The sequence below is a fragment of the Natator depressus genome, chromosome 3 (genome assembly GCF_965152275.1).
Source record: "Natator depressus isolate rNatDep1 chromosome 3, rNatDep2.hap1, whole genome shotgun sequence".
Classification (NCBI taxonomy): domain Eukaryota; kingdom Metazoa; phylum Chordata; order Testudines; family Cheloniidae; genus Natator; species Natator depressus.
The window spans coordinates 204,147,523-204,174,822 of NC_134236.1; the positions used below are offsets into that span (position 1 = coordinate 204,147,523).

A 27,300-nucleotide genomic window follows, 5' to 3' on the forward strand; every position below is an offset into this window, starting at 1 on the left:
TTATTTTCTAATCAAGGCCGGGGGTATTAGCTCAGGGTCTATTTGAGTCTCAAAACAGGAATAAAGGATACTTTATAGCAATCATTCTTTTCTGTATATCCCAATTTACTTGCTATGAAGATTTACATTGGCCAAGATATTTATAAACTCTGTAGACAAATAGCTGCAGCCTGAAGGTTTAGCATTCAGTTGTGTCTGGCAGTTTTTTATGAGGCTTATTAAGAAAAAATTTAAAAAAGAAAAGTTTGCCTAAAGTTTTCCATGCTTCAGCATTGTTATATTGAGTTTAATGTTCTGAAAGCCAACTGCATAATATCTAAATTCTTATGTTAACACAATAATGATTTTCAGATTTTTGGAGCTCTCCGGCTAACAACAACCCCCCAAATCCTTCACCTCCCCGTAGGCCTCTGCCCTCAGACAATGCTTGCAAAGACTCACGTCAGCTCTGCCTTATAAATGGAGTGCATTCTATAAGAACCAGAACGCCTTCGGAGCTGGAGTGTAGCCAGACCAACGGAGCCTTGTGTTTTATTAATCCTCTCTTCTTAAAAGTGCACAGCCAGGATGTTAGTGGAAGTTTGAAAAGACAGAGCCCAAGAACTCAAGATGTGAATGGGACTGAGAAGCCTCGCTCCCCCCCACCCAGACCTCCACCACCTTCTATTAATAGCCTTCTCACAAGTCCACAGCTCTCCAGGACTATAAAGCAGGCGAGCATGCCAGGAACAGTCAACCATAACAAACATAGGAACTTGGATTTGCTGCAGAAGAAACCAACCCCTGTTCCGCCTCCTCGTCTAAAGAAGCAGGCTGTTAGCTTAGAAGGGGAAGGTAATGCAAAGACCGTGGCAGTAATTCGATCTAGTCGTAACTCAGTGCGAGGGTCAGAAACTGCTTGCGATCCAGGTGAAGCCCTGTGCGAGCAAAATTTAGCAGCTTGCAGAAAGACCTTGGCTACAAACTCTGAGTCACAAGTACAGTGGAATGGAGGCAGGCAGAGACTGAGCGACATGAGCATTTCCACCTCCTCATCTGACTCGCTGGATTTTGATCGTAGTATGCCGTTGTTTGGCTACGAAGGGGACACTAACAGCAGCCTGGAGGACTTTGAAGGGGAAAGTGACCAGGAAAGCATGGCACCCCCTTTGAAGCCCAAAAAGAAACGGAATAGTTCATTTGTTCTTCCCAAGATTGTGAAATCCCAGCTGAGGAAAGTAAGTGGGGTGTTCAGTTCTTTCATGACCCCCGAAAAGAGGATGATCAAGAAAATTGCAGAGCTGTCCCAGGACAAGCGCACGTATTTTGGGTGCCTGGTGCAGGACTATGTCAGCTTTCTCCAGGAAAACAAGGAATGCCACGTTTCGAGTACTGACATGTTACAGACAATTCGGCAGTTCATGACACAAGTTAAGAACTATTTGTCACAGAGCTCTGAACTGGACCCCCCCATTGAGTCACTGATTCCAGAAGACCAAATAGGTAAGAACCATTGTCCCTCTATTTTCAGGGCACGTAAAAAAAAAAAAAAAAAAAAAATTCTGAATCCATGGTCTCTTTGAACCAGATTTGGGGATATAGATTTTTCTAGCAAAATTCAGAACCACTGATTTTTTTTGTTTCATTTTTGTGTTTTTTAAAGCGCAAATGCAAAAGTTCCATACAACTATGTTAGAATAAAAAGAGTTTTTGAGAAGTTGCCTTAAAACTGTAATGGTGAATGTTGGACTTAATTTACAAGTGACTAATTTTTTTAAAAAATTTCAGTGCTGAAATGTTACATTGACGGATTCTACACTGTGGTTTTTCTCTGAAGTATGTGGAAATATTTTTAGTATTTATTTAAAACAGTGTACATACACACACACGTGCACCCCCCATATGTTAATCATATATGGCAACCATAAAATTAAAATACATTGGAAATGAACAACAGATGGTGACATGGAGAGATTTCATAACTTACTATCCAAATACTCTCTCATTCACTATTGGCAACTTGCACTGTCTCCACAAGAGATTTTTATAAAAAGGAGAGGGAGATGCTGATCTCTGGATTTCTATGCCTCTCTGTCTGTAAGTGTTTTATAAGTGTCTGAAAATGAACTGATGATTGGGTTCACATTTTACTAACAGAGAAGGATTTATGTATGAACAAAAGTGAAATAGTTGGATATACATGTTTATAACAGTCAGGGATTTGTGTATGCACAAAAGTGAAATAGTTGGATGGATACACATATTCCACTAACAGACAATGACTTGTGTATGTACAAAGTGAACTGGTTGTACAAAAACTCTGACTGTCCCTTAGTCTTGATGTTTCTCAGCGGTGTTAGTAAAAGAGTTTGTAAGCCACATAGACGAGGTAAACATCCTTGAAGGAGAAATACTTTCCTTGTGAGCTCATTTCAGTCATAATTTGCTTGTTTTCCCCCCTCACTTCAGTGTCCTAACAGTTTGGCCAGTGAATAATTTAGTGACTTTTAAAATTGGCAGATATTTCTTTCACTGGCAGTGGGTAGTGTTTTTGTTTTGAAATTTTGGAACGTATTGAGTAAGAGGTGCTTTTGTCACATTGCTATTCAACAATGAGGGAGTGAGGTTAACAAGTACTGCCATGCAAATAATACACTCTGAAAAGTGTCCTGTAAATCAAGAGTATTTAAAAGATTCTGATTGCTTTAGTTAGAAAAGTAAAAGTATTGTGTGGACGTTGTGTGTTGGGCTTTTGCTCTATACAAGTATCGGTTCTATTGTGTTTCTGCATAATCTTAGATATTTGACAAAGAAATAGAGCTTCTTTTTTGTGATTTGGTCAAGGTTTGATTTTAACTTTCACTGTTCTTTGCAAGGGTGTGGTTTAATCCAGCCGGTGCGTCTCATAATAGCTTGCTAAAATGATGCTTGCTTTTGAATGTCTCGGTAAATTAGAGTGACTGAAGTTATTGAGCACTGTAACCAAACTGCCTTAGTTTTCTTCAGCGATTGAGCATCTGACTTTCTTTGTGCAGCTTCTTCTAAATAATTTATACAGTGAGGAAGTTTAAGCAAACATGGAACTTGCATTTGAACAATCTGTTGCTTTCACCACTCCTGGAGCCCGCAAAACACCACAGCAGAGCAGGAACATCAAATGTTGCTGACCTAAACAGATAGCTATGTGGCAGACAGACTTAGTCATCCTACATAGCAGAACCTTTTACAACAGAACAAAGACCAGTCTAATCTCCCATCTAGTGTTTTATTTCACGGTTTCAGTACTGAATTGCAACCAGACTTGTGACTACAGCTAAATAGTTCGTTAATTTATAATTCCTATTAAAGTTACATTATGAGACAAAGGGCTGGTTTACTCTACACAGTTAGGTTGACATAAGGCCCCTTATGTTGGCCTAATTATGTCAGTGTCTACACTACAGCCTTCCTCCCACTGATCTAAGTGCCTTACTACACCGACATCATAACTCCACCTCCACGAGAGGCATTAGGTTTATGTCAGTGTAGTTAGGGCAACACTACGTCTGTGTAGACACCACATCCCTTACATCACCTGTCTTGTCAATTTCATGGCAGGAGCCCTCAAATTGACAAAAAAAGCGCCCCTGCTCCCCTAGAGAGCTGAGTGGCTGGACCCTGCTCCTAACTGGGAGCTAGGGTGAGAAACCCAGGGGGCTTTCTCCCACTCCTCGTTGGGAGCCAAAACCGGGGCGGCTTCAGACCCCTACTCCCAGCTGGGAGCCGGGGTGGCTTTGGATCCCGCCCAACCCTCAGAAGCTGGGGCAGTGGAACTCCACTCCCAGACGGCAAGAATCCCCGGGCGGCTTCCCCCTGCTCCCGGCAGGGAATGGGGTGGGGGTGAGGAGCCCCAGGCAGCTTCCCCCCATTCCCAGCGGGGAACAGGCATGGGGCAGCCCGCAGGGACCTGCCCCTCATAGGTTGGTGGAAGTGCTCCTGGTGAGGACATGCACCACTGACCCAAGGGAAGGCAGTGTGGACATGCACCACAACAGTAATTACTGCAGTGGCTGTAAGTTGAACTAATATAGGTCGACTTATATTTGTAGTGTAGACATACCCAAAGGCTCTTACTGTAGGTACATCTGACTTGCTTATAGATATGCCGCACCTTCTGGCATGTTTGGAAGATGTTTCCTTTTAATATCCTTCATAGAGTATGCCGTGGTGTTGGTGGTGGTTATTAATAAATGTTTATTTTATGATTATATACACTTGCTCTGATCCCATTGTGCTAGGCCATTTACAGACATAAGCCTGGTCTACACTACAGCTGCCGGTCAATATAAGCGACCCAGTTTGAGTTACGTTAGTAGCCTAACTCAAGTCGACGTAGCTTAGATCTAGTTACTGTGGGGTCCACACTATGTTATGTTGACAGAAGATGCTCTCCTGCCGACATTGCTTCTGCCTCTCGTTGAGGTGGAGTACAGAAATTGATGGGAGAGCGCTCTCCATCAATTGAGCGTGTCCTCACTACACCCGCTAAATCGATGCCGCTGCATCGATTGCAGCAGCGCCGATTTAGCTCCATAGTGAAGACAAGCCCATAGAGGCAGTCATGGTGCATGCCACAAAGAGTGGATAGATTTAGAGCCAGTAGGCGCAGCTGCACCCCATTGAGAATGCTCAGGAGGAGGAGAGGTGACTGCCCTCCTGTGGGGAAGGGCAGCTTTATGTTGCCACTAGGCCTGGTGGAGGCTGGATACAGGACGCTTTGGGCATCTTGACTGTTTCCCCTTCCCTGGCCTGTTCTGCACACTTTGAGAGCTGCACTAGCCAGTTCCTGCCTCATTTCCCCGCCCAACAAACAAAGTGTTTTGGCCAGCTTGTTCCACTGCAGCCGGTCAGACTTTCTTCAAGAGGCTCCCCCATATCCTAGGTTATGCTTCAGGAAGCTGGTATAACCCTGGGCTTAGTCAAGCCCAGAGTATTTAGGCATCAGAGCTCCAGTTTCTGAGTGTTCTATTTAATTATCTGTGTGACCATGTGTAGTTTTTCTCAGACTTCTGAAAACAAAAAATATTGCAGGAAATCTTCCAGGTTTTCCAGAGAGAGGCAGATGAAATAGTTTAACTTCTGCCAAACCGTCAAAAGAACATGCACCAGCCTTTCTAATTATTCCTGACAGATGTAACCTAATGTTAATGCTGTAGACTGCTATCCCTTTATGAAATAACAACCTTCCCCTGGTAAGAACAAAGAGTAGGCTCCTGTGCATTAGGACTCGGCAGAGAATGCCTGTATTCCTCTTTTGCACCAATTTGGAAATGATGGGGGAGATTTGTGAAGGCATAAAGGGGAGTTAGGTGCTTCAATTGCATAGGAGTTGGGTGCCTATCTGCCCTTTATGCCTTTGAAAATCTCACTTCTAAATCTGGGAACTTGTTCTTTTTATTCTGTATTGCTAGGATAGTAAAAGTGTGGGTATGTTTTTACATTGATGGACAGTAAATTAAAGCTGATCAATAAAATAAACTTAAAATAAAGCTCTAAGGTGGGATTTCAAAGAGCTTAAGGGATTTGGTTACTTAAATCCCATGGATTTTGAGCACCTAATATTTTAGGATGCTTTGGAAGTCCAGTCCTAACCCATTTTATTATTTAAGTCAATAGAAACTAAACTGCGTGTAAAGAGTTGAATCCATGTCTAGCTGTATAAGCACAAAATAGAGATTGAGACTGGTTTTGGAAAACCCAGGTTGAATTCAGAGTTCACTGATGTTTGAATAGCAGACATTGGATGCTTTATTTATGTTTGATCTCTGTGGCACCTGACAAAACAGTAACAACAACCCTGATTCTTCTTCTGTCTCTGGCCAGAAAAAGATTAATGTGAATGCTTATTGAAGGCAGTTGTGGCTAGAAAAGATCTAAACAACTCAACATCTCCAGCCTGACCCCCAAAATCTAGGTCTATCCCAAGAAAGTCCTGGTTTAAATATAAACAGGTAACAAAACATTGAGTGGTGGAAAAAAGCACATACATATAAACTAGATTGTTTGTTTGTTCTGGCACTCTTAGCTGTTCACAGCATGCTTTTTAAGGTTTGTATTTTAATGCAGGACCTATTAGTATCAGTGTGGAATTGGCCAGTCCCTTCATTCAGGACATCCTTTGTCACAGGCAGTTCCACAGTTGAGAAATGGAGTCAATGTTATCCTGTGGCGAGAAATCAGAACTGAGAGATGTGACTTTTAGTTTCTTTTCCTGACTACCTCTGACTTGCTATGGGACTTTGAGCAATCATTTAATTCCCTGTCCTTCAGTTTCTTCTTTCTGTAAGAAGAGTGTAATGAGATGTACCTATCTCACAGGCAAACTGTGCAATTTAGTTTAATGTCTGCAGAAGCTTTAACATACTCTGATGAAAGGCACTGTAGAAATGCCAGGAAGTCTACCAAGCATAGGAGGCATAGCCTTTCCGAACTAAACTGTATCTCTCTCGTAGCTCCAGGTGGTGTAATACCAACCTGCTGATGTATGCGGGGTGTTGAGAAAAACCCAAATTAGGCTAACAGAGTATATAGTGTGTAGCAATCAGGTCCCCCACATTTCCATCTCCACTGTACCTAGGTGATCTTTTTGTTTTCAACCTTCCAAGAAATTCTGTTCCTACAGGCTGCATCTTGCTGTGACATTGCCCAGACTGGGCGCATCTCCCCTCAACACTGTCAGTCTTAAATTACCAAAGTGCTGAATAGAACAGTGCATGCAGTCGTCATAGAGGGAAATAAGGCGTGTGTGTGAGCCTGGAGGCTGAAGGGGGGAAGATAATCTCAGTGGAGGAGCAGTAGTTGGAAACTGAGTGCAGAGAAGTTTTAAAATTGGGACCTTGGAGAAAGGCAGGGGAAGGTGGAAGACCGTGGTATTCTCAGTGCAGGGAGGACTGCAAAGACACTTGCTATGACCAGTGTATCAAACATCCCAGATTTAAACTTGTCCTTTGTTGCTCCTTTGCAGAGTTACACAACAGCAGGTCAGCACAGGATACAGATGTATTTCTACAAGCCACAGCGAAACTCGCTAGCCTTTCATTTCATTTATCAAAGCACTTCCAGTTCCCAATTTGTGGTTAGTGACTAATAGTAAATATCGAGTAAAGAAGGCTTAACAAGACTTAATTTAAAATTATGTACGTGCAACCCCTCAGTGAGTGTGTGTTATAGGTCCCCCTTTGTGCTGATCCACTGAGGAGATGAGTTGTTACAGCCCCCGGCTAGGGGGGCTTGGGACTTAAGCTCAAGCTGTAGCAGCTCATGCTTTTAGCTCTGGAGGTTCCTGGTTTGATCTCCAGTGCATTGGCCAAGATGGTGGCCCTCACATAAGCACTTAAAAATGTGAAGTATATGTATTTTTTATGACATCCACTGAACGCTCTCGCTATAATTTTCAAGAATGCTGAGCACTGACCAAACTCTGCTCTTGTTTAAATCATTCGGAGCTATATCACTGATTCCAGTGGCAGCTGGGTCAGGCCAATGCTGAGTGCTTTAAAAAATCCACCCTCAGTACCTTAGAAAAACACAGGCAACTAAGGCTGTCTGTGCAATATATCCTACAAAATATTCATGAAATGCCATGTTTTCAGTTCCCAGATTTCCACTGGTCACCAACGCAGCCCATTAGGAAGATAGTAATTGCCAGGCTGAGGGCTATCTAACACAGTATCCTGTCTCTGACACTGGCCGGCACCAGGTGTTTCAGAGAAAGTTGTAAGAACCCTACAGTAGGCACACCCACATTAGATCTCAACCTGATCTCTAATAGCTGGAAATTGCCTTATGATATGAAGCATGAGGTTTAATAGCTTTCCCAAGTTTTTGTAATTCATTGTGATCACTCTGGATATTCTTGTTTATCCATATAGAGGTCCAATCCCTTTTTGAATCTAGCTAAATTCTTGGCCTCAACAACTTCCTGTGGCAATGAGTTCCACAGTCTAACTTCACGTGGTGTGAAAAAATATTTCCTTTTATCAGTTTTGAATTTGCCACCTATTAATTTAATTGAATGTTCTTTTGTTCTTGAGTTTATTCTGATAGTTTGGGAGGGAGGAAGAAGGATTTTTGCAATAGAGACTGAGATTAAAAGAAAAGCAGCTGTTTACAATAATTAACCAATGGGAAATAAAGCAAATGCCAGTGCAGTCAAGTTGTCAGTTATATTCTCTTTGGCAGTGAAAAAGTAAATGACTTCCTTGGTCATTGATTATCTCTGTGCAAAACCACTATATTAAAAAAGGGCCATTAGCCTCAATTTGTCTAGTCAAGTCTAGGCGTGATCAGTGTCTCTTGAATAGTGTATACATTTTTTCTCTCAAAATGTGGTTTTCCTTTATTTAATTTTCATCTTTCTTATTATGTGTCATGAAGTAATTGAGCCATATGGAAGGATTCCCACCCTCACCCTACTCCTTTCCACACACACACTTACGAATATCCCCCAGATACTCTGATTTGTAATGTAATAGAAGACATTAGGAACAGACTTGTATTAAACTTTTCACTCTGTGCAGAAAGGATGAGAACAAATACTGTCAACATTCATGAATCACCAGCAATTATTCTGTGAATCCCAGTTAGGAGATTTCTGCACTAGACCATGCTGCTGCTCATGCTGCTATGCTGCCTTCCTTATGGCAAGATTGTCTTGACTGCTTAGCAGAGGAGCTGTCTCATCTACAGGCAGCTGGCTAGTGGTTGTGTGGGAGCTTGCGATGCATAGCACTGTCAGCAGTTGCACTGGGCAGTTCAGCCTCTCTCTATGTACAGTTCAAGATAGGCTAAGTTCCCTGAAAAATTGGGAAACCTGATTCATTGGGTATCGCTGGCTCCAAAGGCCATGCCTGCGGATAACACATGATTGTTAGGAATCACTATGACAAATTGCAGATGTGATGGCAGAGGCAAAGACGTTTGCCTCTTTGCCTTCCTGCACAGCCGCAGTATGAGAATTAAAAAAAAATCTCAGTTGCGCATTAAGGATACGATTCTAACACGGTGATCACAGAGGTCACAGATTCTGTGACTTTCCAGGACCTCCACGACTTCTTCTGGGGCTGGAGCAGCAGCCCCTGGAACAGCTGGCCAAGGGCCAGCCTCGGAGCTGCTGGAGCAGCAGCCAGGGAATGGGGGTGGGCGCCTGAACAACTTGACCAGTGGTCAGCCCTGGGGCTGCCAAGCAGCTAACTGGCAGCCAGCCCCGGGCCCGCCAGAGCAGTGGCCCCCGGAACAGCTAGCCACTGGCCAGCCCCAGGGCCCCCGAACAGCTGACGGCTGGGTGCTGGAGTAGCGGCTGGGATATGTGTGTGTGTGTGTGTGTTACTAGAACAGCTGACAGGTGGTCAGTCTCAGGGCCCCCATACAGCTGATGGGTGGCCAGCCCTGGGCTCGCCAGAGCAGCAGCTGGGGTTGGGACAGCTGCAAGCCCAGGCAGTGCTCTGTTTGTCGTCCCTCCCCGCAGTTATTTTTAGTAATAGTCAGGGACAGGGTACGGGCTTCCATTAATTTTTGTTTATTGCCCACGACCTGTCCCTGACTTTGACTAAAAATACCCGTGACAGAATCTTAACCTTACATGTTTTTTATCCATAAAGCAGGGTGACCCGTGAGACTGAAGTCAGGGAAGAGAGTACCACCCATACAAAGGTTAGAGCTTCTTCATAATCTTTTGTCCTCACTAACTTATTGGTAGAGTGAGTCTGCTGGCAGTATTCTCCCTCTCAGCCCTTTGAGATTGCTCAGGATCTGTTAGCCTCTGAAGACTGGCCAACATAACAGGTCCCTTGCCCCAATAGGAAACAAGTGCACCAGCTTCAAACTACAGGAGGTAGTGATTAATCCAAGATGTGGGCAAGTGTTCTATACTCAGATCCTAGCCCAGGTGCTCCCTTATATGCGTGCTTCAGATAAAGACAGTTATCACAGACATCCCACTGCCATTAGAACCAGGAGATGTAGGGAATCTAAACTGTACCTGTTACATTTCAGTGGCCTTGGTATCACCAAACATGATTTTAACACAATTTGTTTAGATCATGGTCTCTGTTAAGGGTCAGATCTTACTAGCTCTCTATGTAAGGAACTCCAGTTGAAGTCAGTCAATGGGAGTTTTGATTCACAGGAAATGGAAAGTTCAGGCCCTAAATGTAATGTTTGGCAGCACTTAAAAAATAGCCTTTGATTTTGACTTCAACAAATTCCAGCAGATGAAATGCTGGCTACAGAAGTGTCTCACTTAAAAGCACACAAATTACACAGAGCTTTTGATATTTAAAGAGTCAGTTGGTAAAGTTTTTTTTTTAAAGGTAAACTGCCAATAAATACATAAATAAATAAAAAATCGGGCATTAATGATGTTAGCAAGGAATAGTATGTGGCATATTGAAATAGGGTTATCCCAGTTCATTTACATTGAGGATGAGGGTGTATATTTCCTGGATGGGAAAAAATTTCTCTTCCACCAAGTATGAATGTAAGTACTTTCTTATCAAACCTGATCTTGAGTGAATGCCTGCAGCCCTCACCCGTGGAGAGGTGAGGGCTGCAGGCTCCGGGGGCTGAGGGTGGGGCTGGTGGTGGGAAGGGAGATATGGGGGGGTGTTCTCTGGAGGTGGGGGGTTGGGGAGCCCGGGGGGCGATGGGGGAGGTCTGGGGAAGGGTCCGGGGGGGAGAGGGATGTAGGGGAGGGTTCTGGGGGGGGATGGTGGAGGTCGGGCGGGGGTTCTGGGGATCTGGGGCAGGCTGGGGAGGGAACCATGGTCTCTGGAGGTAGGGGTTTGGGGAGCAGGGGTTGGGAGGGGGGGATGAGAGGCTCTGAGGAGCCAGGGGTTGATGGGGGAGGCTGGAACCAGGGAGTGGGACGGGGGGGGGGCGCTGGAATGGGGGACATATGGGTGGAGCTGGTTGAGTGGTAGAAGCATAAGAAGTGGCTCTGGGAGGCTACAAGATGGGAGATGGCTTAAGGGAGTCAGTGGAAAGAGGGCTGGGAGCCAGGAGATGATGGGGGTGGAGCCAGGAGCCCTGGAGAGGAGATGACATTGGGGAGCCAAGGGGGCTGGAGGTAGGGGTTGAGGTGAGAGATGGGGAGCCAGAAGATGATTGCAGGGGGGAGGCCGGAGCCATGGGACCAGGGGGTAAGCAGGAGAGTCAGGGAAGTAATGAGAAGGTGGCTGGAGCCAGGAAGTGGCAAAGGAAATGGGATGGCATAGGGGAAAGACAGGAGCTGTGGGATGGAGGGATGGCTGTGTGGCTGGAGGAGCTGCATCCAGCGGGTGTTGGGTGGGAGAACTGGGGGCAGGTCTCTAGATGCTGTTGTGATCCATGTTCTCTACATGGATGGATGTGTGGGGAGCAGTCTTGGGTTATTTTCATGTACGTAGGCCGGGGTTACTGGATGCCAACAGAGGGATTATGTTAATCTTTTTCTCTCTGGTTAGGCAAGTAGAACTTGTGTTAGCATGGGCGTGAGCCCAGCAGTGTCTCAGATGGCTACGAGGAGGATTAGTGGGGGTTGTTAGGGGAAGGATGGTGAGGTGTAAACTTTGAAAATTCAGAAGGCTTGGAGAATTTATCCAAACTGAAATTCTAGCTGTTTTAGGGCCCCTCAGCCCCCTAATTCATTTACAACCACTTCCTGCAACCCAAACTGTAGACACTTTGGTTTAAAGGTTCTGTATAAACAAAACAAAATTACCTGGAAAAACTAGCTTTGTGTTCCTGCTTTCCACTCTGTTGCTGGTGTATTGAAAGCAGCATTCTGAATAGTCATATTCAGTGTAGCTACTTGTTTCGAGAAGAAAGCATGATATTTGAAATTATGTTGAACATTTTATTGATTCCATCTCTACATTCAGTCAACTCAAGTTAAACACCAGTTCGTGTGCACCTGTTGGGACAGATCACTTGATGATTACCTGCTCTGTTCATTCCCTCTGGGGCACCTGGCATTGGCCACTGTCGGAAGACAGGATACCTGGCTAGATGGACCTTTGGTTTGACCCAGTATGGCCGTTCTTATGTTAGTCCAAATGGGGTCTAAAGATTCTCACTCTATTCTGGAATCCACCATTTACACCTCTGTTCCTTCCTGGTATTCCTTTATGCTCTTCTTCTGGCTGGGTGGGCAGTTGATCTCAATGGATGGGTCAGGAGGGGATTGGCTGGGTCACTCTCTAATGCTGTAGATAAGATACAACTCATTTGAAACGTCACATCTTGTCACAATTGGCAGCTATGGCATAATGGAGACTTATAGGTAAGTTAGCTGAATCCACCCTTCATGTTGTATCTTGTATACTTTGACCTGGACAGACCATCAGTGTGCCTGGTCTGTGGACAGCTGACAGGTCACATGGTAGTTGCTTCTACAGGCTCCGTTGCCAAGCGCCTGGATGCCTATAAAAGCAGATGGAAATGAGGCAGAACCAGCTTCCTACCTCCATGAGGGGTTGCTACCTAAGAGGAGGAGTGGAAACAGGAGATTGGAGCCACCAGCAGGACTGGAGCATGCTAGAGGAGGCAGGAGCTGCCTATAGGACTGGAGCTGCCTGTGGGGGGAATAGGAGTTGGTATTTTGGAAAGTATGTGCAGGGAAAGAGGAGATAGGGTCATGTGGTGGAGAAATCGGTAAGCATTACTGACCCCAGCTTCAGCTCCACCCGTGCTGGCCGAAGCGGCCCCAGTGGTTAACCGATTAAATGATATAATTTTAATCGTTTAAATGGTTAACTTTTTTACATCCCTAATTGTTACCCTCATCCTCCCTCCCTCCCTCCCTTCCTATTGGTTTTTGCCCTCACTTGTTAGATCTCCTAATTTAGGCTCCATTCCTGCAATGCAGTTGGTGGGACTTGGCAGGGGTCTGGCTCTGATGGATTATATTGCAGGATTGAGGTCTGAGATTGAAAGCTCTGCAGGGTATAGATTCTTTCTATGTGTTGGTACAGTGCCCAGCATAATAGGGCCTTAGTCCTGATTGAAGCCTTTGGGAGCTACTGCAGTATAATTAATCATGTAGTGACCATATACTTTCCTAAAGTTGTTTTTCCATATGATCCACTGTTGTCATTGCCATAAGGATGCTAGATGATTGTGAATGAGAGGTGATGTGATCTGTGTGACTGCGAAGGATAGAAGAGGAGACCTGTGCACCCATGGTTTGGAAAGGAGGTGATGCACAGAGATGGGGTCCACACTGAAAAAATCAGAGAATCTGTTGTTAAACCTAGGTGGAGTAGGAATAAAAGCCAAGTGGTTGCTATACCATGTGCACCCAATAGCTAAACAAAGACCATTAGGATTGATGACAGAGTTGTACATAACTTCCATAATGAAATCTGAACTGGACAAAAACAGTTTGATTTTCATTTCGGTTGAAAAACCTATAAACAGGCCAAAGTTCACAAACCTTTTGGCAAAGCTGGGCTAAGTTTTAGCAAATCTGGATTGATTTATGGCTTCTGGTGGAAACTATGCAAAACTGGATGGTTTCAACCCCAAACCAGAGAAAAGTTATGGGTTTTGACTGAACTGTATGGAGTTGGGATTTGTTTGAAACTGAAACTCAAAGCAAAACTCAGAGTCCCTAAATCCTTGTCCATCAAATCCAAGAGGATAGGTTTGCCTGAACTCCTGTGAACTCAAGCCACTATGTTCCATACAGCTGAATAGTCTGTTTTTATTTTGTTTTCCATATTTGCCAGACTACTGTGAATTCAAATGGAATACAGATTCTGTTTTGCCTTTTGATTCCTTCTTAGCAAATGTCTGGAAACTCAACTGCATTCATACATAGACTTGGGTGAATAGCGTCTACTCTAATTTCTCCTTTGGGAGTGGATATGTTAATATTAATTCTACTCCAGACAATGAAATCAAATGAACTTGTGTTTCCCTTTGCAGATGTTGTGCTGGAGAAGGCCATGCACAAGTGTATCCTGAAGCCCTTGAAAGGCCACATTGAAGCAATGCTGAAAGAGTTCCATACTGTGGATGGCTCTTGGAAACAGTTAAAAGAAAACCTGCAGCTGGTGCGGCAGAGGAATCCTCAGGAACTGGGTGTATATGTCCCAACACCAGACTTTGTAGACGTTGAAAAGATTAAAGTCAAGTTCATGACCATGCAGAAAATGTATTCACCTGAAAAGAAAGTCATGCTGCTGCTGAGAGTGTGCAAACTGATTTACACTGTCATGGAGAATAACTCAGGTAATGCTCTCTTCAGGTTAGAGCTCCCTGCTTTGAAACAGTTAGGAGGGGGGAGTAAATCCTTTTTCTCCCTGCTGATTGGAGTTCCCCTTTCTTCACTTAGATCTGATCTCTTGTCATCTGCCTCTCTGTTCCCCGGAGTCTCTGGTAGACTCTGCTACTCAGTTTCTTTCTAGAGTGCTGCGCCGCTCCTGGCAGCGGATCAATTAAGATACGCAGATCTATGAACTGCAGGAACAGCCCTTGGAAGAACAGCTCTGGTTAACTACTGGCGTTTGAAGTAGACATTGAAGCTATGAGCAAGGCTTTCCATAGCTGTTCTTTGGAGCCTGAATTTGAAATTCTTAGGCTGTATCTATACTACAGCTTATATCGGCAAAACTTATGTTACTCATGGGTGTGAATAAACCACGCCTCTGAGCAACATAAGTTACGCTGACATAAGCGCCCGTGTGCACAGCGGTCTGCCGGAAGAACAACTTCTCCTGCCGACATAGCTTCTGCCCCTCAGTGAGGTGGGGTTTTTTTATGCCGACGGGAAAGCTCCCTCCCATCGGCATAGAGCATCTTCACCAGACGCGCTGCAGTGGCGCAGCTGCATGGGTACAGCTGCAGTGCTGTACGTGTAGACATGGCCTAAGTCTGAATGCTTTCTGGAAACCATAGTAGATTCAGTTAAACACATTCTGTGTATTTCAGTAGTGGAGTCTAATAAGGTAGAAACAGTACTACAGCGTGACAAATACTTTGTAACTGGAAGGTGGCAAACAAAGCCTATACTTCTGGCTAGCAGTGCCTGTGGATGTTCTACTCGGAGCACTATCTTTTATGTTTTAGATCAAAAATAACATTACCACTTCTACACTGCAACAAGTATCTAAAATACAACCCCAGACCTTGAAAGCTAGATAATGAAATGGAGTTACATACCGATAAGAGGCATTTTTAAAATACTTGTGCAGAGTCAACAGGAGGCATGCAGCTAAAATATGCTGCTAGATGGTGAGAATGCAGGGGTGTCACCCTGTTCCCAGGCTGTGGCCTTATGGGGTGTCACGAGCTAAGCTGGGTGAAGCTTGTGTTGGGAGAGTTCCCAAGGCAAATACAAGATGTTGCAGGAAGTGATGTTGGTAGGTGCATTTTCCCCCTCTAAGGACGCACTGAATCTGGACCCCAGGATAGGGTGACCAGACAGCAAGTGTGAAAAATCGGGACAGTGGACGGGGGGGTAATAGGAGCCTGTATAAGAAAAAGACCAAAAAATCGGGACTGTCCCTATAAAATTGGGACATCTGGTCACCCTACTCCAGGATGGTGCTAAGGGCCCAGTGCTCTTGGAGGTGCCATCTTTCCATCCTATGGATGGCACTTCTGCACGAGTCAGGTCCGGTATTCTGCCCAGCTTATATTCTGCCTGTCTGAATTCCTCTTGCAGTTTTAGTCTGATTTAGTAGTGTTTACTTCCTGGCCCTAAACTGCTGCAGGTTGTTACTTCATGGTATTTAAATGGCTGTTACGTTACAGTGTTGGGTGAAGTGTTTCTTGCATGGATAATAAAAATATTGACTGTCTAAGAAGGCAGTATCAGTAAGTTACTGCACTGTGTGATGGGGCTGGGAGCGGGTGAATGTTCCTGAGTTGTGCTCTGTTGCCAGCAAGCACATTGGTGCTCCTAAGTGTTACGGTAATATAAATCATGAGGGGTGGGGTGGGAGGGCTGGTTCAGGGGTTAGGAGTGGCTTAAGAATCTCTGCTATATATCCAGCCAGCAGAGGGCTCTCTAGGGGGCCATTTAGCTGGTGTAATGTACGGTCTGTCTACTCAGCAGCTGGGAATGTGTTTCACAGCGTGGATAGTCAGACATGTACTAGCTCTGCTTCAGCGAGTGTGCTAAAAATAGCCGTGTAGCCACGGCTGCACAGGTGGCGTTGCTGCTATACAAGTGCAAAGTACCATTATTTTTATTATTCTTAATAATAGCAACAATGGAGCTCAGGAGTCTAATGCTCCTGTAAATTCAGTCTTCTGTGCTGGGCTGTCTGGTTCAAATGCAGGCCCTAGGATTTCCAGTAAGGTCTTCCTAGAAATAGAATTTTATTCTTAAATATAAGACAGAGAAAATTGTTGTTTTCTGTTAATCTGCTCGTGGAAATCTATGCGGAAAACATCGGAATTGTATGGCAAGCTTAGCCTCAGTGAGTCAGTTAGCTGCGTGCCATCAGCAATGGATACCAACATAGGCCTTGCTCCTAAATTCCTTGTGCAGCCCAAACTCAAGTTTTGGGCATGTCAGCAATACAAGATCAAACTCCGAGTTGGTATATTGCAATAGCCGATTTCCAGAGACTCCCACCTTGCCACACACCAACAAACACCATTCTGTAAAACAGTGTAATTGTGCAGTATCGTGAAAACAGCAACAGAACGTAAGCTTTGACCAGCTGAAAACAGCAAAAGGGTTTGGCCATTGTATCAGTGTCTGTGTTCCTTTTGCTCCAGGGAGGATGTATGGGGCGGATGACTTCTTGCCAGTGCTGACCTATGTAGTGGCCCAGTGTGACATGCTGGAGCTTGATACTGAAATTGAATACATGATGGAACTGTTGGATCCGTCTTTACTACATGGAGAAGGTAAATGTTTGTTTTTGTTTTTATTAAAACCAGGTAGAAGTGTGCGTGGCGGGAAGCGGAGGGGAGTTCCCTCATAACATAATTTTAACCAAAAGTATTTAAAGGAGCTCCAAAGCTAATGGTGTGCTGCCAGTACGTTAACAAGAGACTTCCAAAACTGTCCTTGTTTGGTTGTGATATAACCTGAGTCCCAAGGGTGCATGTGGTTGCAGCGTGTAGAGGTGATGGACTGGAGAATCTGTTTGTGTTGGTTCCCATTTCCGTGACTAGGATTTCAATAACCTGGGAGGGACGTGGCATGACTTGGCAAACAAGCTTATATTACGTGCACATGCTGGATGTGTTTATACTTCAAGTCCTGAAAAATATTCTGAGTCTATTTATAGTGCAGCAGCTTTCAATTCACATATAATTTGGAATGGGGGCTGGGGTGAATGCCTGGGGGATTCTCTCCTGGGAAATACTTTGAGAATACCTCCCACATGATACACTCTGGCCCATTCCAAAGGCAAAATATTTGCTTCTTGGGAAGTATTTTTTTGAGTCCCTGAAACAAGTCATCTGTGGCTGGGATGACAGAGAGGGCTAAATGCCATCAGAGGCAGGAAAATCACCCCAGCCCTCTCCTGTTTCATAGCGATATTTAACAAGGTGCTCCTGAGAACTGCCCCTCGCTATCTGTAGTTAGGAAGATGGTTTTTAACTCCTGTGGTCAAGGTCACTTTTGAGTCTAAATTTATGTATTTTTGCCATCAAGAAAATTCAACTTCCTACTCTCATTAGACTGAACAAAACTGCTGTATCCCGTTGGATGTTGGCATGTTTGAGAGGATTATGTCAGGCCTCCTCCGATCCTACAGTTGTCTGTTCCCTGCGTTGGAGTATAGAGCTCCTCCAGCACATTGTTTAGAAATCTGATCATGGAAAACATTTGATGTATGAAGCTGGAGAACATTAACATGCTTGAAACGCAGAAACATCTGCTGAACTAACAGGAAGTTTTGTTTTTAGTTCAATAAAAGGAGAAGTCCACAGTTGATTGGCTCTTGTCTTTAGCACCAGATGCTCTGATAATTTGTAGGAAGAACTGTCTAGTGATTTGGGACTATGCGGTTCAAAAGGAATGTACTGTCCACTTTGGTGGGGTTAGTGGTTTTGTCACATTTTATGTATGAAACTTGTTTGGAGACTAAAAGCCAAGAGGACACTAACTATAATCCTGAAACTACTGCCGCCGGCAGTAGTTTAAATGGCAGTGAATGGCTAGAGCTTCAGCTCAGTGGAAATCTCCTATTTGACTGCCTTGTTTGAAAAAAAACAAAACAGGGCGTGCCTGTGTCCCCCACTTGCAGAGAGCGCAGTCCCATCAACTTCACTCTGGGACTTTTACTACTTCGGGCTTGCATTTTCTGCTGTAATTCTGTCTTGGCTTCATTTAAATCCCTAATAAAGATGAAGTAAATAGCAAGAGAGGAGTCCAGAGACCACCTTCTGAGCTAGACAGAAACAAGAGGATGTGGAGGAGATAAAGAGGCCATGGGAGATTCCTTTTAAAAAAACACAAACTAGGGCCAGCCTTCTGGCCAACAGAATGGATTGTGTCTCAGCCTCCAAATTGTAGCAGACTCTCTGGAATATTTCCTGGGTGTAACAAATTAAATTCTCAGCTGTTGCTTGAGGGCAATTACAATAATTTGACATAAGATCTGTGTACTGTAAACTGCAGATTTTTGTTTTAAAAACCAGCCTGTTAATTTTACCTCTACCCAAAACTCAGGAGGGGAAAAAAAACACTATTTGAAAATGGGGTGTTCAGATTAAGGGAAAATAATATCCAACTTCAAAGAGCATAGTGCAAATGCTCAGAAAAAAAGGAGCATTGCTTGTGTCGGGTTTTTTTTTAAAAAGTAACTATGCACAGTACTGCTGCGCCTAGTGATATAAATGTCCCATCACTTCATAACATGCAGTGTCTATAAAACTGAGAAACACGGGTAAAGAGCAGGGGTGGCCAAACTTACTGACACCCCCCCCGAGCCACATATGACAATCTTCAGAAGTTTGAGAACCGGGGCACGCCTGCCGGGGCTTGGGGCTTCAGCCCCACTCCTGCTGAAGCCCCGAGCCCTGGAAGGTGTGCCCCATGGGGCTGAAGCCCCGAAACCCCCCCTCCCTGCTTGGCAGAACCCCCTACCCCACCACTGTGCTACAAGGCAGAGGTCCCAACCTCCCCCCGCCCAGTCTGGTAGGTGGAGAATGTGTGTGTGTGGCAGGGGGGTGTAGGGAGCTCCGCGAGCTGGACTTTAACTGTAAAAGAGGGGCATGTAGCTCACAAGCCATGGTTTGGCCACCCTTGGTACAGAGCAATTCTAATCAGCCAACACATTAACGAAATCCATTACTGCAGACTACATGGATGGATGGATGGATGGATAGACTAATTTCAACAGATGAATGTGTTTTCCACTAGTGTTAATAAAAGTGGTGTCTGGTTACATTGTTAAGAATGTTCATATAGGATATCAGGCCCACTGCGGTTTGTTTTTTTTTTCTTTAACCAGAATATGACAACTTTGGAAATAGTATAAAGAATTTTATGGTATTCTGATTATAGTTTTTCCCCTGCTATATCAGCAGGGCTGACTAATTTCATATTCCTGAATATTCTGAAAATCTCTTCTCTTGCACTACTTCACAGGAGGCTATTACTTGACAAGCGCATATGGAGCACTTTCTTTGATCAAGAATTTCCAGGAAGAACAAGCAGCCCGATTGCTGAGTTCAGAAGCCAGAGATACTCTTCGGCAGTGGCATAAGAGGAGGACAACTAACCGAACAATTCCTTCAGTTGATGATTTTCAGGTACTGCATATGGCTTGTGAGAGAAATAAAGGGCCAGATTCTCTGTTGCGGCTATGATCTCTTCGGTGCAACAGTTAATTTGGCCATGAGGAAAATGGTTATGGCTCCCTGATTTTTGTCCAGCTCTGCCTTGGCTGTGGCACAGCTTAGAGCAGCCTAGAGGTTGCTCTAACCTACAGCAGCGGGCAGTAGCCCTTCAGGCCACCTCCTCTGTCATTCCCCACCATATTCCCCAGTATAAAGGAGTAGTACGGGAGCCTGTTACACAAGCTGTATGCCTACTGGAGACAACCCCATGCTGGGAGAATCCCCAGCTAGAGAGGAGATGTTAGTTTTCACTCCAGAACCTGACCCAAAATGTCTCACTTAGTTTCTTTGAGAGTCCTTGGATCATATTGTAAAGTTGAATTACTGGATGGCCTGGAGAAAACATATTAAGTGAAGGAACTTAATTTTTCCCTCCCCTTTGTACAATATAAAGGCTCACAAGTGTGCTAACCTGCATCATCTTCATTTGGTTTCACTTCTCTGTTTGCTTCACTGTAAGATAATGGAGCCAATCCAATTTATGCCAGCTGGGGATCTGGCGCACTGTATTTCTGAGAAGCCTATAACAGTGAGCTGAATTGCAGACATTTAGTAGTCTTTCTGCCTTTCCTTGCTACCCTTTAAGTGTAGGGCAATAGTTCCTCTAAAAATAACTGATATTAGCATTAGGATTGTGTCACCCCTTTAGAGCAGAGCTGAGAGTCGTTCACAGAAATCGTGGTATACCCAAATACTGTCTAGACAGACTATTCTTGCAAGTTACTTCAGAATAGTTGGCTAGATTAAGTAAAAATCTAATTTCTCTCTGTCACAAAGTGACTTTTAAAATCATTTGTTTCGTTGCTTAGACACACTTACTGCCTGAGACGGACGCATCCTGCAACTTTTTGTGAATGTTTTACAGTAACAACTTGTCCTTTCAGATCAGCTTTAATAAGAAAAGCTGTTTCTTTCTCAGTTCCATCCCCTCTCTTCACTAGGTATTTCCTGCCTAAAATTGTGTTTTATGGAAATTTTATTATATTATAATTTGTGAGCCACTTATTCAAATTCCTATAAACTCAGAAACTACACTGGTATTTCTTTCTACCTTCCTCTCCAGGCTGAGTCTGTCCATCCCTTTAAAACTAACACACAATCATTATTTTGCTTTTCTCCTTATATATAAAAGCCCAACTTCAATAATTTTGCTCAAAGTCTGAAAGTTCCATCTCTCTCTGAATGTTTCTTGCATTTGAAAATAAAGGCCAAGAATTAAAAAATGAGTGCCTAAAGTTAGTCTGTTAAATAAATTTGACTCAAAAGTACTGCACACCCTTCGCTCCTGCTGAGTACAGTGGTTTTGAAAATATTAATAAAAATTGTAATTACAGTTGGAATTTCTAGGCTATCTTGCTAACAGACTGACTGCAGTAATGACATTGGCAGTATTGAGAACCTACTATAAGAGGCTATAAACACACCATAATCCTTGTGCAAAGTTTAAACATTATAAAAGACCTTAGTGTGGTTCTGCTCTGAAAAGTGTCTGTACAGACCTGTGTTCTGGGTGTATTCAGAATCCTATCAGCTGTCAGTGACAAGGAAGTGTTTTACTTCCTTCGAACACAGCTAAGAAAGGGTGAGCTGGGGACAACATCTGTATTAAGGGAGGATTGTTTTTCAAGTCCAGAGTTAAATAACTCAGGTCAACTGCTGGACTAAAATATGTGGGTGGAGGGTGGATCCATAGAAAACTCTTTGGTTTCAGTTATTTACAATTCACATCATAGTCTCCAAAGCTTCCATACTAGTTCATGATGACTCTCTAGTGGGAATTGCACAATCAAGGTCTGAGGAGGTCATCAGTCGATAGTGAAAACTTATTTCATTCAAGGCAACTATGATGTTCTCTCTGCCTGCCTGGTGGTTTTCTTGCAAAGAATTAACGATTGAGGTTGAACATGAGGGAGTTGGGGAAAAGAGCAGTCTTGCATGATGTCTCTTTTTAGGAGGAGGATTAATTAACTTAGGCAGTTAACCATGACCACTGCACGGAGCTAGTCGCGTCTCGCTGAGAACCATTTTATAAATACATCTCAATTTTCCTGTACTTATATGACATCTCAATCTACCTGAGTCTACCCTCCCCATCTACCAGAGTATTGCAAACTTTTTGTAGCAGCTTTGCTAAAGAAATGTCCTAATCTTAATACATCTTCCATGGAGGACTTCATCTCAGAATGCTTCTGCTGTGGGCTAAATTCTATACTCTGTGCCACCCCTTCTTCCTGTGCACCCAGATTTCAGAGTCAAGGTGTGTCACATGACTGGGAATCGTGCTGAGTGAGGATGCCTGGAGAACAGATTTGGCACTGTGTAAGAGAGACCACAGCTTCCCTTTCTGGGTGCTTCTTCCAAAACAGAATCTTGAATCATCAAGATTATACCCCAGACAGACTATGCTTGGCAAAATTCATGCACTCAGCTAGCTGCTAGAGATGCCAGAATTCTTCAGATCCTTTCTCACACATCCTGTGTTGCTGAAATAAAACATCCCCATATGGACAGATGTGCAAAGCCAGACCCAGATGATTTGAATTGCTCGATACTTTCTTGGTCCAGCTATTTCTGGAGGAAGACATGCCAGTTTCATCACCATCATTTTTACATTGCACAGCAACAGCCTTGACGCTAATCAAAAAGTTCCTCTTTGGACACTGGAAAGATTCTGTTACCCAGGGTTTTCAGAACCCCCAACAGTGGTAACTTAACTATTTCGCTCTAGGTTGTGTCAGGAATAAATCGATAGGAACACAGCAATTCTGTCTGATCAAGAATTAAATGCAAGCAAGTGTGCTCTTGTCTAACATTGCAGTTTATTAGATTTAAGCACACACAGACATAAGCAATAGGTTTAGAACATCCCAAATATTTACCTAACATCTGGAATGGTATTGAGTAATTAACAGCAGGATCACAGTGATCAGTTGCTCACCCGCCAGGGAGAAAAGTTGTCAGGAAAAACATCTTTCAAGATGGCTTCAGAGGACTGCTCCAGAGTACTTTATTAGCTAATTTTTTACAACTAACTTCTACAAAACACACAGGTCATAGTGACACCTACTAAATCATCACTTTTCCTAACTCTCAATAAACTTCTAATATCAGAGTAGCCCAGACTCAAGGTCTTCTTCAAATCACCAAGGTTTTCAGTCTCAGCTGTTGACTTGTCTGTCCCCTCCTCCCATTCTGATTAGCAGAAACTGCCAGCTAGTTTTTGACCTTGTATCTAAAAGCCTTCTTCAAATTAACCTTTAACTATGTGGTCTATTTTATTAATTCATGGTGGCTGATTGCACATAATATGGTTCCAGTTAGCTTGATCACATTCTGGGGTATACACACCCCTCATCTGAGTTGAAAAGCAAACTAGACCTTAAGTTGATGTTGGATAAATAATCACCCTCCTCATATATGTGATCTTGATAGTTGTGAGTTATGGGGGAACTTTTCCAAGTTTTAGCTTCTCCTTAAAGCAACCCTGTCAGGGTTCAAATCGTGCATGTTTAAAACTTCTCTGTACTCACGTTAGTAACACATTAAATCATTAAAAAACTGGAGGAGAAATTAAAGCTAATTTACTTTTCCCTATTTATGCTATTTACTTTTTGCATTCACTCAGATAGGATAATGAAAATAGAGTAGTTTTGCTTTTACTTACAGTCATGTTCACTCTAGTCATCTCATTCACTGTCACTAGCCTGAAAGGTTTGGGCTACAAACCCCACAGGGGAATATTTAATTATTAAGAAAAAGTATTTCCATTGGAATTTTTAAAAATTATACAGGTGTTATTGTTGTCTTAGCTTTCAGCAGCTCGCATGTGAGTTGGCCCCTTTAATGACTCATTCCGTTTAGTCGCACACAAACACAGGCCCCACCTGCAGTTCTCACTCAATGCTGACCTCTTCTTCCTCGATACTGCCCCCTCCTTTCTGACTTTTTCCTTTCCTCCAATTCCCCTCCCAGATACATTTTTTCCTGTAGAAACTCTCTGCAGCAGACTTATTTTTTCTTGCGTTAAAAATTTGGATGTTATTTCTCAGTTTTCATATTTTACTTTTCTAATGCTTATTGGAAAGCAGAAAGGTAATATTATTTCTTCTTATGTTGTAGTATTTAGCATTTATATGTAGTGCCTGGGGGAGAGGGTGTCGCTTTGCAAAGAGAAAAAAGATCTAATTCCTGCCTTAAAATTATATCGATGCATTCAAATATTGCACAGTGGATTGTCTTCATGTACAGTCTTTCTGTGCCTCTTAAAGAAAAGTAAAAATGTTCCTTCTTTTAAAATAGGCAGAGAGTTCAGTTTTCATCTGATTTGTTAAGCCAGTTCTGGTGCTTTCCGAAAGTCTCTATCCTGCAATCTAGCACAGCGGAAGCATTTTTTGGACATACTGCCCCGGGTGTGTGTGTTGCTTCCCAACATTACAGATCACATTGTTCATCACCAGGGATACCAGTTTTGTAGCAAGATGGTCCCCACTTACAGGGAAGCTTGGAAATGTAGTGTGATATTTCTCACAATTAATGTGTGGTGAGGCTTGCTGCTTGCTTGTTGACCTTTCAGTCTGCTGCTGGGCTGAGCAGAACAGTTTCGCATTTCTTTTTAGGTGTTTAATTTGACACTTTGTTTCTATCTGTTTTCTCACTTTACAGAACTACCTTCGAGTTGCATTTCAGGAGGTTAACAGTGGCTGTACAGGAAAGACCTTATTAGTAAGACCTTATATCACCACAGAAGATGTGTGTCAGCTCTGTGCTGAAAAATTTAAAGTGGACAACCCAGAAGATTATAGCCTGTTTCTTTTTATCGATGATACCTGGCAGCAGCTAACAGAAGATACTTACCCTCAGAAGATTAAGGCAGAGCTGCACAGCCGTCCCCAACCCCAGGTTTTTCACTTTGTCTACAAGCGCATTAACAGTGATCCTTATGGTGCCATTTTCCAGAACAATGATGACAACTCCACTTTATAGAACAGATGCTTGTTATTTGGGTTCCTTGTTACGTTGTTGAAAACATCTCTTGCGTGGCTGCCTTCTTCTTTAGGAGGCAAAAGTCTATAGATTAAATGCCTAGTAAGAACACAAGCAGCAGCTTTTAGCACTGCCTATAGAAAGTATATGTACAGTACTTATGGCCAATTGTGCAGTGTGTGCTACCACTGTGTCTGAGTGAACAACCCATGCAGCTGAGTTTCTTGGTACACAGAATATGTTACACTGTGGCCCTCTGCAGGTCTATCCATGTAAGCATGTTGAGATTAAGTTTCTCATACTTATCCTTCAGCCAAATGTTGTTTTGATTAAACATGTATTCTAGACAAACTTTTGGGTGCACTGGCTGGTACACTCTCAATTTCACCAGCATAAGTGTGACAAGACTGTCCGATGCAGGGCATCAATTAATTCCCAATTATGTGGATGGTTGCATCCTTTTCTATCTAAAACTAATTGTTTTTTGTTTTTTTGTTTTTTACAGAAAGACTCCATGTTTTTATGTATTTCATAGAAATTTTATAGCAGTTGCAGGTAAACTGTAAGGGTGGGTTTTTAAAATATTTTTTTAACTATAAAGTATTCTATAATTATGCATGTGACTTTAACATTTAATATACAAAAATAAATCTCTTGCTGGTTTTAGAGTATCGCATTAAATGTCTGTGGTTTTTCTCTTCCTCGTTACTGGAGGGTTTTATGCAACTTTTGTTTTGAGATTGTTGTGTTTCTGTAAGCCATTTGTATTGTTGACACTGGCCACATAGATGCCTTTATATGAACCTGATGTACTGTTATCCAGACTATTGTTTATATACAGCAGTTTTAGAAAAGCAGATACAAGAGTGTGGAATGGGGATATGAAATAAATGGATGTAGAGAAGAGGTAGAGAATGTAGAGTAACTAATTTAGGAATCAAATGTGTTTAGTCTGCTGGTTCAGGCTCCTTGCAAAAAATGGGTGAAGGAGATTGATAAGGAACAACTGTATGTTTAAAGTACTGTAGATATGCTGATGGGTAACTCTCCCACATATTAGTTGTGTTAGCAAAGGATTAAAAGCACCAATAAAATGGATGAGAACACTAACCATTTTATATAGATTGATACTAGCAACCTCAAACATGTTTTTGACTGAAACAAAGATTGTTGTAGCTTTTGATGAATCTGAGATTGTCTTTAGACAAGAGAGAAACTGTAAAGACATCTGAAAGTCAAAGCCTTAAACATAGAAAGGTACAATGAAATGAATGTGTATGTTCTATAAAACCTGTTCAAAATACTGAATATTGTGGTTGAAATTCTGGCCCCCATTGATGTCAATAACAGTTTTACCATTGACTTTAACAGAGCCAGGATTTCTCCCTAAATTCTTGTAGTAGTGTAATTGAAGACAGGTGGTCACAAGAACATAGACCTTGGACTTGTACGGATGTGTATATATAAGATCTGTACCTTTTTTCATGTTGGTTTGCCACATATCTGAAATCATTGGCACATGTTTGTGTTTTTATTTCATTTTGTAAATGATAAATGAGTTTTGCACATAATACATTGTAATACTATATTATAACCACAGGTGTTGTGTGATTATTTTGAAGACCGTCCACGTGTTGAACTTTTGTTCATCAATAGAATTTTATGATACAGATCTCAGTGTTTATCCGTGTGTAGCCCAGCTGTAAGAGAAGGCTCAGGAAGTATTTGCTCGTCTGTATAAAATATAGTTGTGAGGAGAAGCTGAATGATTTCATTAAAGGAAAGCAGCTTTTCATTTTTATTGAAATTAGGAATAATTAATACAAAGAAAATGATTGAGTTGGATGGTACAGGAAGGCAGCAGCAATATGAAGGAGCCTAAAGTTAGATTCCCCCATCCAGTGTCTTCCTCCATAAACTGGAAGCAGTGCTTATTTATAAAATGTCAGTGCACATTTTGTTAGGCCTTAGCCCTACACTGACTTTTGAGGACCATGCACATTGAAGGTAACACCTGAAGTTCTTGGTTCCATGGACTAGAACCAGTCAGTCGTTCTCCATGATAAAATCGTAGAAATGCAGGGCTGGAAGGGACCTCGAGCGGTCATCTAGTCCAGTGGTCTCCAAAGTGGGGTGCACGAGACGAACAATTGGGGGGCGCAGCAGGAGGAGCACCACTGGAGGGGGAAAAAAAAGGGGGGGGGGCTGCCCTGAGTCCTCCAGCCTGTGGAGGAGCAGGGGCAGCTGCGCAGCCAGCGGCCGGAAAGAAGTGGCACTTTCCCCTTCAAAGCTGGCCGGAGAGAAGCGGCACTTTGAAGGGGAAAGCGCTGCTTCTCTCCAGCCGCTGGCTGCGTGGCTGCCCCTGCTCCTCCTGAGTCCTCCAGCCCGTGCTCTCAGGGCCACATTTCGAAAGGGGCTTTACAGCTGCAGGCCAGGGCCCCGGGGCCCCCTTAGCCCAGGGCCCTGAAGCCCTAAAGCCCCTGCGTTCTGGGTGGCCCTGCCTGCCAT

At 43.3% G+C, this 27,300-nt stretch overlaps 1 protein-coding gene across 2 annotated transcripts in view; it reads left to right on the forward strand.

Moving 5' to 3' along the window:
* RIN2 (Ras and Rab interactor 2) overlaps positions 1–26,770 on the forward strand; it is a 111,704-nt gene extending 84,934 nt beyond the window's left edge. For both annotated transcript variants that reach the window (XM_074949731.1, XM_074949732.1), the window contains 5 exons: positions 352–1,482; positions 13,924–14,229; positions 16,729–16,860; positions 19,559–19,722; positions 24,472–26,770. In XM_074949731.1, coding sequence (XP_074805832.1) covers positions 352–1,482; positions 13,924–14,229; positions 16,729–16,860; positions 19,559–19,722; positions 24,472–24,792 — 2,054 coding nt within the window. In that variant the 3' untranslated portion in view covers positions 24,793–26,770. The remainder of the gene's footprint in view (positions 1–351; positions 1,483–13,923; positions 14,230–16,728; positions 16,861–19,558; positions 19,723–24,471) is intronic.
* Positions 26,771–27,300: the final 530 nt, after the last annotated feature.